The following is a 15,792-nucleotide window of genomic DNA, read 5'->3' as shown; positions in this document are numbered from 1 at the left end:
CAAACACTATCATCTTCTAATGGCGATTATATATCTGGCTTTATCTGCACTGAATTACAGGAACATCCAATGCAAACAGTTCTCAGGAGCAGCAGCTACCAACAGAAACGTTACACTGTGACGACACCGGCATTTTCCAGCTGGACGCAGTGATGAAATGACAATAAGCTTCAGAGGAAATTTACAAATTTAGCTTTTACTGCCCTCTAGTGACGGCGAGGAGGCGAGGCACCCGAATGGTAATCTTCCACTTGTTCTATACATGAGCCCTATATATCCACGAGTTGTCTTTCTGGTTCAGAAAAAGACAATGAAAAAAAGGGCTAATAAAAGAGCATTTATATGAAGGACAGGCTTGGTTTTCTCCGTAGTTACACAGACACACATTTGCTTTGTAATATTTTTTTATTAACCGCCTCACGTCCGCCCATAGGATATAAACGTCCTATGGGTGGACGTCTATTTCTGACAGCACGTTTTAAAACGTCCTGTCAGAAATAGCAGCTGCACGCTAATCGTGCAGCTGCTGATCGGGTTGCCCGCTGTCAGTGACAGCAGGGCAACCCTAAGACAAGGCAGGGACAGTGCCCAGGTGTCCCTGCCTTCACGATCGCTGCAGACACAGCGCTCACCGAGCGCTGTGTCTGCAGAGCAGGAAGCGCTGTGCGCTTCCTGTTCCGGCCCGGCGGTCATGTGACCGCCGTGACCGGAGTGTGCAGGGGCTGTGTGAGGTCTCTCAGAGACCTCGATCAGCCCTGCTCTGAGGCTGTACAGCGCAGGATTGCTGCTGTACAGCCTCTATAGGGGTGCATTTGTCCTGTAACTGGGGCTACTATGTCAGCCCCAGTTACAGGAGAAATCAACAGTGTAAAAAAAAAAAAAAAAGTGAAGTAAATGTCCCCCAGAGGTCTTGTATGACCTTATGGGGGACGAAAAGTGTAAAATAAAATAAAGGGTTGAAAAAATAAAATAAAAAAAAGTTTCACATGTAAAAAAAAAATAAAATCCCAAGTAAGGAATAAAAAAAAAAAATATAGAAAAAAATAAAATAAAATAGACATATTTAGTATTGCGTCCGTAAAAACCAGCTCTATAAAAATATCACATGACCTAACCCCTCGGGTGAACACCGTAAAAAAAAAAAAAAAAAAACTGTGTCAAAACAAGCAATTTTTGTCACCTTGCATCACAAAAGGTGCAACACCAAGTGATCAAAAACGCGTATGTCCCACAAAATGGTACCAATAAAACCGTCACCTCATCCCGCAAAAAATGAGCCCCTACATAAGAAAATCTCTCAAAAAATAAAAAAACTATAGCTCTCAGAACATGGACACATTAAAACATAATTTTTTGGTTTCAAAAATGCTATTATTGTGTAAAACTTTAATAAATGAGAAAAAGTATACATATTAGGTATCGCCACGTCCGTAACAATCTGCTCTATAAAAATGTCACTTGACTGAACCCCTCAGGTGAACGCTGTAAAAATAAATAAATAGAAACTGTGCTAAAACAACCAATTTTTTGGTCACCTTGCCCCATAAAGTGTTATAATGAATGATCAAAAAATCATATGTACCCAAAAATAGTACTAATAAAACTGGCACCTTATCCCCTAGTTTCCAAAATGGGGTCACTTCTTGGGAGTTTCTACTGTAAGGGTGCATCAGGGGGCTTCAAATGAGACATGGCATCTAAAAACCATGTGGAGTTCCTTTTCTTCTGCGCCCTGCCGTGTGCCCATACAGCAGTTTACGACCACATGTGGGGTGTTTCTGTAAACCGCAGAATCTGGGTAATAAATATTGAGTTTTGTTTGGCTGTTAACCATCGATGTGTTAAAGAAAAAAATTGATTAAAATGGAAAATCTGCCAAAAAAGTGAAATTTAAAAATTTGATCTCCATTTTCCTTTAATTCTTGTGGAACGCCTAAAGGGTTAACAAAGTTTGTAAAATCGGTTTTGAATACCTTGAGGGGTGTAGTTTCTACAATGGGGTCATTTATGGGGGTATCCACTATGTAGGCCCCACAAAGTGACTTCAGACCTGAACTGTTCCTTATAAAGTGGGTTTTGGCAATTTTCTTAAAAATTTGAAGAATTGCTTCTAAACTTCTAAGCCTTCTAACGTCCTAAAAAAATAAAATGACATTTCCAAAATGATGCTAACATAAAGTAGACATATGGGGAATGTTAAATAATTAATATTTTATGAGGTATCACTTTCTGTTTTAAAAGCAGAGAAATTGACATTTAGAAAATTGTGAATTTTTCAAATTTTTGGGTAAATTTGGGATTTTTTCATAAATAAAGGTGAAATATTTTGACTCAAATTTATGACTATCATGAAGTAAAATGTGTCACGAGAAAACAATCTCTGAATGACTTGGATAAATAAAGGCGTTCCAAAGTTATTACCACATAAAGTGAGATATGTCAGTTTTGCAAAATTTGGCCTGGTCAGGAAGGGGGCAAAGGGCCCAGATGGGAAGTGGTTAAAGGTTTTCTATTGTTTTGTTTCTACAGCTCCTATGCAAATCTAAGCGTCTCTATGGTAACAGACAACAAACAATATAGTCGGATCCTTGGAACCGAACCAGAGTTCGGGAAATGTTTTTTTTTACAGTATAAATCATTTTCTGAAGTTATTATGTGAAGTCTCGCAAGACTTCGCAAAGTAATAACTTCGGCTCATCGGAGCCAATACATTCTAATACTGTACGAAGCGGTCGCTCCGTACAGTATTGAAACAAAGTTGTATGCGAATCAACTACGGATGTTTCTTTCGAAGTCGATTTGCTGATACCTAGTCGTAAACACTTATTTAAGCCACATTATTATCAGTAAGATAAGAACTGAGCTATAACGGGTGTTTATAATGTCAGAGATCAGGAGTCCGTCTGCTCCTCAGGTGACGGAAAAGACAAAAAATCCACAGGCAGCTAGTACAGCAAAAAGGGTTCCATATTGTTAATAAAGACCAATTGAAACAAATTATTTTTAACTCAAAATAAAGTATAATGCGATAATAAAGAAAAAAAAATGCCCCCAAAGGTGTACATAGGCTTTAAAGTGGAAAAATAATATAACAAAAACAAAGACAGGTTGACAAAAACCACTTTAAAATTTCAAACCGAACTCTGACTAGAACCTTGGAACCCAAGTTATTCAACAAAGTCACGTGCGACTTGGCAAATAACTTACTCCGGCTCATCAGAGCCCATACATTTTAATACTGTACGGAGACGGCTCTCCATACAGTATTAATCCAAAGTTTTGAGCGAAGCATCTGAATCTCACTTCACTCATCACTTATAGTCTTCACGGGAACAAGCACACATTGAGACAGCAAGGAATGCTGGGAGAGTACAGCTGTGAAGTCTTCAGATTTATAAATGCAGCTCAGGATTGCCATCCAATAACCTTTAAGACCAGACCCAGGTTTGACATTTTTAGCATACTTTTATGGCTATAAATACAGATGAGATTTTTGCTCCCGCTGCTCAAGAGGCTCCCCTCATCTTCCTTGACAGATAGAGCTGGACATCTTGTCCAGCCCTGACAATCCATGCACTCGCTCTGGGTAACAGCGCAAGCGCAGGACTGTGCTGCTGCTACCAGGAAGTGTAGTGGTGCATACACTGTTGCTGATCCGGTGGTAGCAGCAGAGCCACTGTGCTTTCTCTGCTACATTGACTGGTCCGGGCGAGATGTCTGGGATTGTCAACCAAGGAGGGGGGGAGCCTCTTGAGCAGTGGGGACAGCCCCTCGCAGCTCAAGAACTCCGCTTGATGAATGAATGGATTCTTACAAATCGATTTGCTCATTTTGAAGACCACAAATCAAGCTTTATCTTAATAAAACAGTAAAAGCTACCTGGCCGTTCTGCCAACCCTGTGTATGTAGGTGTTCGCATCCTCAGGGCAGTCCAGCTGCAGCACCCAGTTCACTGCTGGGAAATCTAAGGATAAGACAATGACATACAACACATAAGACTTATTGCATAAGGCAGCCATTCTGGCGGCGGAGCCTATCCTGATATAGAGGACAGGCCAAGTTTTCAATCCATTTGTAGACAGTAATATCAAGGCAGTACATGACGAGCAATATATTATAACCCTGTCCAACTACTGTATATACTAAAGGCCTCCATCAACCCCGCCCCAACTGTGCGCTGATGATCAGCCTTCTCCAGGTTCCCCTCCATGTGATAACCAATAATCACAGGGCCAAGATGTGTGACCCCGTTCCAGACCTAACATTTTACTATGAGACATGAATAGTCAACATACCTGGAGTCACCGCTCCTCCCCTGCTGCCTCTATTCTGGTCCCCGTGCTGGATGGGCCGGGGCCACACGCTCAGACTTCCCCATGCAGTCATACAAGAGCAGTGGAGGGGGACATGTATTAAGACTTTCCTACAGCGCTCTGCCTGAAGAAGTCTGAGATGGTGGCAGCCACCTTGAAAGGAATCAGAAAGGGGACCAGGCAGCAGGTATGGCGACTATAAAGGGTCGCTTTAAAGTGATCCTGTCAGGTTCCTCGTGTTGTCCGCTCCGAGGGCAGCAGAGCACAATGACAGACGCACTGATTTTCAGTTATCGTAAAGTTACTTGGAAACCCACATGGTAAATGGTTTTCTGGGAATTTGATATTGATGGCCTATCCTCAGGATAGGTCATATCAGATCGGCGGCGGTCTGACTCCCGGCACTCCTGCCAATCAGCTGTTTCAGGGGACCTCGGCACTCCATGAGCACCAAGGCCTCTTCCTAGGCCAGTGGTGACACCATTCACATGGCCCAGGTACGGTTCAGTCCAAATGGACCCGATATGCAATACCAAGCACAGCCACTATAGAATGGACAGCGCTGCGCTTGGTAAGCTGCAAGCACTCACTGGTTATGACCAACCTGCAATTCAGCAGTGGTGGTCGTGCTTGCACACTATAGGAAAAAGCACAGGCCTCTCTGATGGCTCTGAGCGCAGGAGTGCACATAGGCCTGCACTTTTTTCTATAGTGTGGAAGCACGACCACTAATGCTGGATTGCTGTGTGGTCATGACTCCTGTATACATGCCGTGTATAATGTGATGGAAAAATGAACCAAGCCAGGGGACAATATGGACAATCACAGTACATTAGTAAGTGCCTTTTATTAACTTTCTCTACATGATAAATGCCATTTGCTGAAGTGAGACGACCCCCTTTAAATATCTGGTTCCATCCCTGGAACTGTCACCTACATGGAGTATGGGGTCCCCAACCCCCATACCTGCTGGTAAGACAGCTGCGGCCACTGGGTCCTGGAGGACATGAATGAAGATGTGGTCACACAGTGCTCTCTACTCACTTTCATGGAAGTGACCACCATAAGTCGAGATGGGGCGTGTTCAGGGTGGTGTGGCCTTAGGCCCACCATAAGTAAAGGGTCTTCAGACAAAAAGCTGATCACAAATGTCCTACTGCTGAGACCCCATGTGATATCTGTGGGCGACCCGAGCAGAAAGTGTTAACATTCCTTGCAGCGCCACCAGAGGGGAAGTGCAGTATTACACAGAGCCCATATAAACCGGCTGTCTGTGTAATGTAGGCTCACATTCTGTAGTCCCGCTCTGCTATGGCTAGTAGATGAGGCTTCTGATTAGTGGACCCTGGTCTATTAACTTAGAATCCCAAATAGAGGATTTAAAAATGTCTGTTCTAAACCTGACAACCGCTTGATGACCGCACACTATTTATCAATTGTCAGAAAGGCTATACATTTATACTCCGCGGTCTCCAACCCACTGCTGCAAAATGACAGCGCCAAGAATAACATGCTGGGAGTTGTAGTTTTGCAACAGCTGGAGAGCTACAGGTTGCAGACGACGGTGATAGAATATCTAAGTGCTTTTTGCATTTTCTCCATATTATTTATAGGGCATTATTTCAATAACTGACACGGAGGCCATAATACCTCAATACATACCCAGCCCTCGAGCTGCAATGTCAGTGGCGAAGAGCACTGCCGCCTTTTTCCTCACAAAGTCAGTATAGACTTCCATTCTCTTCATTTGCTGCTGTTTGCCATGCAGGGCCAATACGGGGATACCTGGCCTCAATCTGCAGAAAGTTCGGAACAGGTACTGCACCTAATGAAGAAAGGAAATTACATCAAGGCCTCAGTCGTATGGACGTATTGGGGCGACATTTTAGACTTTGTATAATGGTTGCAAATCTTGGCCCAACCACAGGTCATGACATGACCTGAACTTAAAGATTCATGGATCCTTAAAGGGGTTCTGCACTTTGTTTAAACTGATGATCTATCCTCTGGATAGATCATCAGCTTCTGATCAACGGGGGTCCGACACCCGGGACCCCCGCCGATCAGCTGTTTGAGAAGGCAGCTGCCTTCTCAAACAGCTGATCGGCGGGGGTCCCGGGATTCTGATGATCTATCCAGAGGATAGATCAGTTTAAACAAAGTGCAGAACCCCTTTAAGATGCTGTTTTGAGTCACCAGACCTGTGGTCAGGCAGGGATTTGACTCTGTAATAAGGACACTAAAATTTGAGATCTGTTGAGACCTTAAGGTGCATTTAAACGCACCAATAATAGTTCAAATTATAGGAAACGACAGTTCCTGTGAAAAGCCATTCCCGTCATTCATCGGGTGTTCCTGTCAGTTGTGCAGGCACCACCGATCATGGCTTCTGAGCGCTGTTCAGACCACACAATCTGCTGCTCAGAAGCCATGATCCTGTATGACGATGAGGAGATCACTGCATGTAAATACGCGGTCTCCTTCACTGAACGAGCAGCCGACTGTTGGGAAGAAACGCTTCCTTCCTGACAATCGGCGCTCAGTCATATAAAGAAGAAAATGAGAAATTGCCTCCAGTGCAAGAAAAGTGATGAAGTCTGAACCTACTACAGGAGCAGAGCCAGTGGCACCAAAGGGCCCCAATGCAAAATCTGTAACAGGGCCACACACTTACCACGTGCCATTATAATACTGGTGTCTTCTTATGTTTTACTAAGTCCTTTGGACGCCTAACTTCTGAGTGTGACTGCTACCTCTGTACCTACTCTAGATATACCCCCGAACAGGACCTTGTAAGTCACTGCAGAAGATACCTCATTATTAGATGATGTTGTTCAATTATTGTTTATTGGGGGAGAAGGGGGCCCTGCGGAGCCTGACCCAGAGTCATACTATGCAGGGACCGCCCCGACTGGTAACACCCACCTGTACCCTTACTGCTGGGAATGAATTCATAACTTCTAGAAGGAATGGTACATCATAGAGTCATAAGAATAGATGCTCCAGAATTGTCATTACATGGGGAATGCAAGGTGGTTACTAAAGCAGACATGTCAGGAGAGGTGAGAGGTCCTCTTTAAGGTGTATTCCAACTATGAACCTTTATGAAATGCACAGACCACGTCATAAATGCCTGAATGTTTCATCTCTGGGACTCGAGGGAAGAACCATCACCTACGAGAACACAGGGCTCTTTCCATACCTCCCATAAACCCCTATGGTGCGAGGCACAGACATGTGGGGGCCCTCTCTCCACTCGGCTCTGGTTCAGAGCTTCCTATATACGGTACAAATACATGCAGCATCAGTTATGACCTTTCCAACAACATATCACTCGGACCAAAACGAAAAAGACCGTCTGTACTAAGGCTCCAAATTCAATATCTGCAATGTAAGGGGTCTCTCCAGTGCCAGGAACAAATACCAATATGCCAGCGGACCATACAAGCATATTCTACAACGTACTTCATTATAAGAGGAGGAAACTGAAGACTACACTATAAATCTACTGCATCAGGATAGGACGAGCACTGCTGCTCAGCCTTGATTAAGATAGAAGTGTTGTATGATGCGATGAGAAGACTACATATAAAATGGGCTGATGAAATAGCCGAGACCCTGAAAATCCCACCGTTCTGACCAAACATGGTGCTGCTCTCTTCCATCGGTTACTGTAGCCAGGCCCAGTGCAGATGGTGTGTCTGGTGGACGGCCCTGTACTGTGTAAGGTGTATCGAAGTCCCTACCCTTTTGGAACAGCGCCTCCATAATCTACCAGCTGACTCCCATGACCTTACCTCTTTACAGCTAGAAAAGAAGACGATGCTCTTCTTCTTCAGGTGGTTCCTCACGAATGAGAACAAGAGATTTATCTTCTGGGGGAGATCACAGACCACATAGTTCTGCTCCAGCGTTGCAGGGGTGCTGAAAAAGACGCAGGACACGAGAGGTAAGAGTGGACATAAAAGACATATGAGATGGGTTGAGAATACCTATGTAAAGATGGGCAAGTTGATTAGATCTACCCCTGGTTATACATAGATGCAATTTACACACATTTTTTTTCACAAGGATACATTACCTAGCCGCACCCTGGACTACAGTCCAGCATTAGAGTCACAAATATGCCGAGTGCTACTGGAAACAGTCAGCAAATACAGGTCAGATGCTAATGCAGGAGATTATTTTGAAAGCAAAACAAGAACTGTGTACACATTGAGTGAGCAAGGAATGCTGGGAGATCACAGCTCTGAAGTCTGTCAATTGTAAATGCAGCTCAAAACAAGAAGACAGGCTGTAATTTAGGATAAGGCAAATAATCTGAACGCAACAACTTTTTATACAGAATTACGGATGGGGATTAACATTAAAAGTGTTTTCTGGGACTGCAGTATTGATGAGGAATCCTTGGGATAGGTCATCAATATCAGATCGGTGGGGGTCTGACTCCTGAGACTCCACTAAACATCAGTCTTGCAGCGACTCTAGTGCTGGAAATAGACATCAGAGTACACGTCTCTATCCACTGTGTATCAGATGGAGATGGACGCCGCAGCGCTGCTCCAGGGTAGCAAAGAGGGTCAAGAAATCAGAAGAAAAAAAAAAAGTCCATGTCAGCAATTGCCTGACATTTTACATCTGTGAGGAAATGCCCCTTAAAAAGGTACTGCCATGTTAAACATCTCTATAGGAGCCGCAAACACGGGGGCCCTGTTCTCCCGATAGGTGAGGGTCCCAAGGGACAGACCAAGACCCACAACTATCAGGCATTTACGGTGTGCCTGGGAATACTTAAAGGTCCTACAGACATCATAACGTTTCCAGGAGCACAAGTGAGAGACTAACAGGGTGTGCTGGGACTTCTAGTTCCACAAGGGTTAGGCTCAATGGCTGCGCACACACAGCAGGTCTCTTTTTCCAGCAGGGATCTACGAGCAGCACGATGAGCATACCCAGCGGTTTCATCTCACAGCCTGGTAATTGCTAGTTGGAGGGCGTAATTGCTCATTTTAATTAATTGCCGCAGTATTTAATTTATCAGAAGTCCTGAAAATACACTCCACATTACTGTGTCAATTAAGTGTTCCATCTCGAGCTGTGCAAGACAAGATAACGGCGGCAGAGGGAAGCGCTCCGACAGCTGCGCGCTATTTATTAAAACTTAAAATATGACCGCATTAATGAAGGAACCGCATAATACAAACCCCATCCATCACACCAGCGGTAAATGCAGCCCAATGAAGCCCATCTACCCGCCCTGCACTAAACCTAAGCCACGACCACCGACCACCATGAAAAGCGCTCACTGGATTCCACCTCAATGATGAACAGAGCCGAAGCGATCCTCTCCATCTGCACTCGTCTACTCTTCATCTGTTTCCTTCATCTTCTTTAGGTGGGTTCACACACAGGCTTCCCAAAACCTGTGTGTGAACCCACCTAAAGAAGATGAAGGAAACAGATGAAGAGTAGACGAGTGCAGATGGAGAGGATCGCTTCGGCTCTGTTCATCATTGAGGTGGAATCCAGTGAGCGCTTTTCATGGTGGTCGTAGCTTAGGTTTAGTGCAGGGCGGGTAGATATATATATATGCAAAAACTCAAGTCAGACTTTTTTGGGCCAAAAAAAAATAAATATAATAATACACCATGAAGAAAACGATTTGAAGGGACCCTTTTTTTCTTAGGGGCGGGGTTTATAAACGTTCAGTCTTTTTCAGCCTTTTTTTTTTTTATAGCAAAGGAAAAGGAAAACTGGCTTAGGCTACTTTCGCGTTTTGGCTTTCCGTTTGTGAGATCCGTTCAGGGCTCTCACAAGCGGTCCAAAACGGATCAGTTTTGCCCTAATGCATTCTAAATACATCAGTTTGCCTCTGTTCCGTCTCCATTCCGCTCTGGAGGCTGCCTGTTGGTGTCCGTCTGACGAAATTGAGCCAAACTGATCCGTCTTCACTGACACAATAGAAAACGGATTCGTCCTCTATTGACTTTCAATGGTGTTCAAGACGGATCCATTTTGGCAATGTTAAAGATAATACAAAGGGATCCGTTCTGAACGGATGCATGTGGTTGTATTATCGGTGCGGATCCGCCTGTGCAGATCCATGACAGATCCGCACCAAACGGCAGTGTGAAAGTAACCTTACATGCCCATGGCAACCAATCAGATCCCACCTTTTATTTTTCAGGGCTCCTTTGGAAAGTTAAAGGCTATGTACACCTTTGGAGGCAATTTTTGTTTACGATTGCATGTTACTCATTTTTGGCTACAAATTTTCAATTGGCCTTTATTAAAAATATTGAGCTTCTCTGTCACAAAGGGTTAACTGTTTTTCAAGTTGTGTGATTGGTGCTTTCACTATGTGCTGGTCATCTAATAACCTTATCTCTAAATTACTACAAGGTCATAAAAACTTATTTAAGCCACATCATTATCAGTAAGATAAGAACTGAGCTATAATGAGTGTTTATAAGGTCAAAGAGCAGAGATAAGGAGCCCGTCCTCTCCCCAGATGACGGAAAAGACAGAAAATCCACAGGCTGCTACTTCAGCATCTCCGCTCTGCAGGGTGGATATAAAAATCAATAATTAAAAAAAAATTATATATATATATATATATATATATATATATATATATATATATATATATATATATATATTTAAATCGATTTTTTTTTTAAATATAAAATGCTTTTTGAGGAAAATATATTACCATCCAAAGGTTATTCCATCATGAAATAAAGATTAGTTTTTTAATTATGTAGAATAAGGCTGTATATGTTAAATTTTTGGGGTAAATAAATTCCATTATTCCATTCACAATGTCATGCTCTTCCAGAGGTTTTTGTAAGATTATTGGGCAGTTTCTCTGCCTACAAGATATTATCACAGATGCTTGGTTTACTTTTGCAGTTCTCAAAACTGAATTTGACTCAGCAGAGATCACATGCCTCATCTTCACAGCAAAAATGTTATAACATGAACAGAGTTGAGAAAACGAGATTTTTGTATAACTTACCAGTAAAATCTCTTTCTCGCTCTTTCCTTGGGGGACACAGAAGACCTTGGGTATAGCTCATCTCCCTAGGAGGCGTGACACTAAGTGAAGACTGTTAAGCCCCTCCTCCACAGCTATACCCTCAGCCTGGAGAGAGAGACTGCCAGTTGCGTGTCCAAGTAGTGAGAAAAGGCAAAGTCCAAAAAAAAAAAAAAAATTGGAACCAACAAGCCAACTACCCTAAGGGTAAAACAAACTCGGAAACAGTCAGAGAAGAACAAAGAATGGGTGGGTGCTGTGTCCCCCAAGGAAAGAGCGAGAAAGAGATTTTACTGGTAAGTTATACAAAAATCTCGTTTTCTCGCCCAATTTCCTTGGGGGACACAGAAGACCTTGGGACGTTCAAAAGCAGTCCAAAGGGGGAGGGACCACAGCACCAAGGCGAAGCACCCGAAGGCATCAAAAAAACCCGCCGCCTGCAGACCAGGCGGCCCAAGGCAGCATACGCCGAAGCCCGCGTATGCACCCTGTAGAACTCGGTAAGGTGTGCAAGGAAGACCAGTGACCGCCTTGCACAAATGGATGGCCGAAGCCTAAAGCCTCCGGCCCAGGAAAAAACAGACGGCCCTGGCCAAATGAATGGTGACACCAAAAGCAGGACCCTGCCCTTGGTGCGGCAACCACAACAAGAGCCACTCTGAGAAAGCGGAAGAAAGCCACCCTGGAGGCCGTCAACCCTTTGCTCGGACCTCCTGGAAACATAAGAGACCGAACTCGACAAGAGTCGGAGATCTCCAAGTAAAAACTGCAAGGCCCAAACAACGTCCAAATCGGTGAAGTGTCCGTTCCCGGGGGGGGGGGGGGGGAAGGGGAGGACGACTGCCTCAATGAAATGAAGGACAAATACCACCTTCAGAAGGAAGGAAGAGACGCAATGGAGAACAATCCTGTCCTGGGGGAAGACGGAAGGCTCGGAACAAGAAGGGCCGCCACTCAGGCACCCGTCAGAGACACGATGGCTACAGAAAACCCAACCGTACAGGACAGAAGGAGTAGAGAGAACTTCTGTAACGGCTCCAAGGAAAAGTTGGAGCGCCAAGAGCCCAGTATGTAGTTCCCAGGACGGTACCGGAGGGCAGTACAAAGGAACCCAAGAGCCGCTCCATGGAAGAAGTTCCTGACAGGCCCAGAGGGACGGGGAACGCTGAAAGAGGAAGGACAGGAATGACACTTGATACTTCAAGCAACAGAGTCCCAGCCCCAGGTCCAGGCCGGACTGGAGAAAGACAGAACCATGGAGAAAGGCAGAGTGGGGGAACGCCCAGCTTCCCACAGAACCCCAGGTAAAGCCCTAAGTCCTACCACAGATCCTGGACGAAAACTCGGCTAGAAGCGAACACTAGCGAGCCCACTAGAGTCGCCTGGGCAAGCGGGTGAAAACCCAATGATCAGGCGCGGACCAGTAACACGGGTAGAACAGTCGGTAGAACTGGTCCCGTCGGCCCCCGTGCAAGGTTGTCCCGTATCCCCCCAGAGTGGGGAAGCAGAAGGACAAACGGACAGGAACCGAAGGGTCTGTCCAGCAACCGCCAGGACAAGACAGGCTAAAGCCGAAGCCAATGTAGCCACCACAGGAAGACAGACTACAGTTCCGGTGTGGGAGATCAAAAGACAATCCTGACCAAATGGTAGTCCTCCCAAGTTACCGAGAAGGTGAATCCAAAGCCGAAACATTGCCTAGAATGGAAAAAACGCAATCTGCACCCAGCGGGAGGACAGAAAGCGGTAGACCCGGTAACTAGGCACACAGCTAGTACAGCCAGTGTGGACAAGGGAGACTGAAAAGGAACACCATAACCATCCAAATGAACAAACATGCTCTCCCCAGAGGGAAGGGCAGTGAAGGAACAGCCTCTGAAGCGTGGCCGGAACAGACGCCACATCGGAATGATCTGTACCGAGTGGGAGTCAAACAGAGCCGGCGAGAAAAGGCAGGCGAGACAGAGGCCGGTATAACACCCTCCAACAAAAAAAGGGGGGGTGGGCAACAGAGAGGCCATAGGACAGCTCAAAAGCAGAACACCGCTACACAGAGACGCCCGGTTCACCGCCACGCAGAAGGCGAATACCCTGAAGAACCCAAGGTGGAGGTCCCCCGGACCTGTATAAGCGAGCACCCAAGAGAAGTTGGGTGACCTCCCCAAGAAGAGCGCCCGAACCTGGTAGCAGATCAGACTGAAGCACCGAGGGCGCCAATCCGGAAAGAATCATACCACACTGCACCAGAATGATCTCCTTAGAGAATAGTGCAAGGCTTGCGGCAATCATCGTATCCCAAGAGAAAAAGAATGTCGCAGGAGGAAGGAGGCTACGTACGAGTAGCCCCGTAAGCAGTGAGAAGGCCAACCCACCTACAGGACGAGAAGGCATACACGGCCCAAACAACGCACAAGAACGTCCGCTCACTGCAAAAATATAACACCGCGAAGAGGGCCAGCCACAGAGTGCCACAGTATCTACGGGAGTGCAAACTGAAAGGAGTTATGCACAAGACTAATATGGAATGCGATGGAACGCAAACTGACCGCCCCGAAAGGGAGGAAATGTACCTGGCAAACTGCAGTGGGCAAGAATGCAAAGGCCTGCCCCAAAAAGGGGGAGATGCCCAAGGCCGGACCTACGTCAGAGAAGTAGGGCATACCATACTTCGCCCAGAAAGGCGCCATGCACATGGCCACACAGTATCCAGCGGAAACGCAGGAGGTCCACCTAGGGAAAAGGGGGACATGCATAGGGCTATCCTAGCATTAAGTGAGTGTGCGACAATTCACCCAACACCGAAATTTCGTGAGAGTGTAACTACTCCGCCAATGAAGGGGAACATGTGCAAGTCCAGTACAGCACATACAAGGACAGCCTTGAATCTTGTGAGCGTGCAAAATTCCACCCATGGAATGAGGGGTGGTCACGCCAAGGCCAGCACCGTATCCAAGGGGAGCGCAAGCGTTCCGCCCATGTTAGAGGCCATGCTCAAGGCCAGCAACGTATCTGGTGAGCGTAGTATGCCGCCCAGAAAAGGAAGGGGGGGGGGGGGGAATCATGCACAAGGCCAGCATCGCATTCAGGGAGAATGCGAGCAGTCGGTGAGAATGTGTGTATGCCACCAGAAGGAGGCATGCCCATGGCCGGCAGCGAATCCAGTGAGAGTGCGTACACCGCCCACGGAAGGGGGGTCATGATGTGGCCGACGGTGGATCCAGAGAGAGTGCATGTATAGGGGTCATGCACATGGCCAACAATGTACAGGCGAGAGAACAACCACCGACCGAGGGAGTGTATGTATGCCGCCACCCGGGAAGGAGGCATGCCCAAGGCCGGTAGTGAATCCAATGAGAGTACATCATATCGCCTATGGAAGGTGGTCATGCACATGGCTGGCAGTGAATCCAGTGAGAGTGCCGAATGCCGTCCACAGAAGGGAGTCATGCCTATGGCAGGCAGCGAATCCAGAGAGAGTGCAGCGTTCCGCCTAAGGAAGGGGGTCGTGCACATGGCCAGCACCGTATCCGGTGAAAGTGCAGTATTCCGCCTAAAAAAGGGGGTCATGCACATGATCGGCAACGAATCCAGTGAGAGTGTAGCGTTCCGCCTATGGAAGGGGGGCACGCACATGGCCGGCAGCTAATCCAGTGAGAGTGCAGAGTTCCGCCTAAGGAAGGGGGTCGTGCACATGGCCAGCACCGTATCCGGTGAAAGTGCAGTATTCCGCCTAAAAAAGGGGGTCATGCACATGATCGGCAACGAATCCAGTGAGAGTGTAGCGTTCCGCCTATGGAAGGGGGGCACGCACATGGCCAGCAGCGAATCCAGTAAGAGTGCCGTGTTCCACCTATGTAAGGGGGTCGTGCACATGGCCAGCATTGTATCCGGAGAAACTGCACCTTGACCAGCGCCGTAGCGCGGAGAGGGCAAAAAAACCCCCAGAAGGGGAAAAAAGAACCTGGCAGCGCCGCAGCCGGGGAGCGCGACACCATGCCGCCTATGGAAGGGGGGCATGTATACAGGCAGCACTCTGAGATGAGGCTGCAGCGTCCTGCGCAGCCCACAAGTCATATATATAATAAATATTTTTTTTTTTTTTTTTTTAAACACACAGCCTCACTGAGGCAGATGCCACCTACAGGGCACAGATCCACCCATACAGGCCTATCCTCTGTGGGCGGGGGAACCTCCAGGCGGGAAAAATTCGCGCCTGGAGAAGTTCCAGCCCCCTCCAACAGAGGCCTGAATTTTTGCGGCCTAGTAGGCCGTGAAGCTGGGGCCTAAATTTTTAGCGGCGCCCGGCGAACCGGGGCCGCACAGTATTTAAAGTAGCGTCCGGGCCTACGGAGCGGCACATACCGGCCGCGGGTGCCCACCCCGCGGGCCGGAAGAGCCGGGGCCTAAATTTTTAGCGGCGCCCGGCTGACCGGGGCCGCAAGT

General features: G+C 46.6%; 1 protein-coding gene across 1 annotated transcript in view; it reads right to left on the bottom strand.

The window, feature by feature from the left end:
• The window catches only part of DDX10 (DEAD-box helicase 10), a 207,786-nt gene that overhangs the window by 174,235 nt on the left and 17,759 nt on the right, over nucleotides 1–15,792 (bottom strand). Inside the window, exons 7-9 of the mRNA XM_040426259.1 lie at nucleotides 8,111–8,237; nucleotides 5,976–6,138; nucleotides 3,880–3,964 (exon numbers count right to left, since the gene is read on the bottom strand). Of these exons, the coding sequence (XP_040282193.1) occupies nucleotides 3,880–3,964; nucleotides 5,976–6,138; nucleotides 8,111–8,237 (375 nt within the window). The remainder of the gene's footprint in view (nucleotides 1–3,879; nucleotides 3,965–5,975; nucleotides 6,139–8,110; nucleotides 8,238–15,792) is intronic.

Source organism: Bufo bufo, chromosome 3 (assembly GCF_905171765.1).
Source record: "Bufo bufo chromosome 3, aBufBuf1.1, whole genome shotgun sequence".
In the NCBI taxonomy this organism is placed as follows: Eukaryota; Metazoa; Chordata; class Amphibia; order Anura; family Bufonidae; genus Bufo; species Bufo bufo.
Note: the sequence above shows the minus strand (reverse complement) of the source record. Positions and strands in the feature narration are given on the sequence as shown.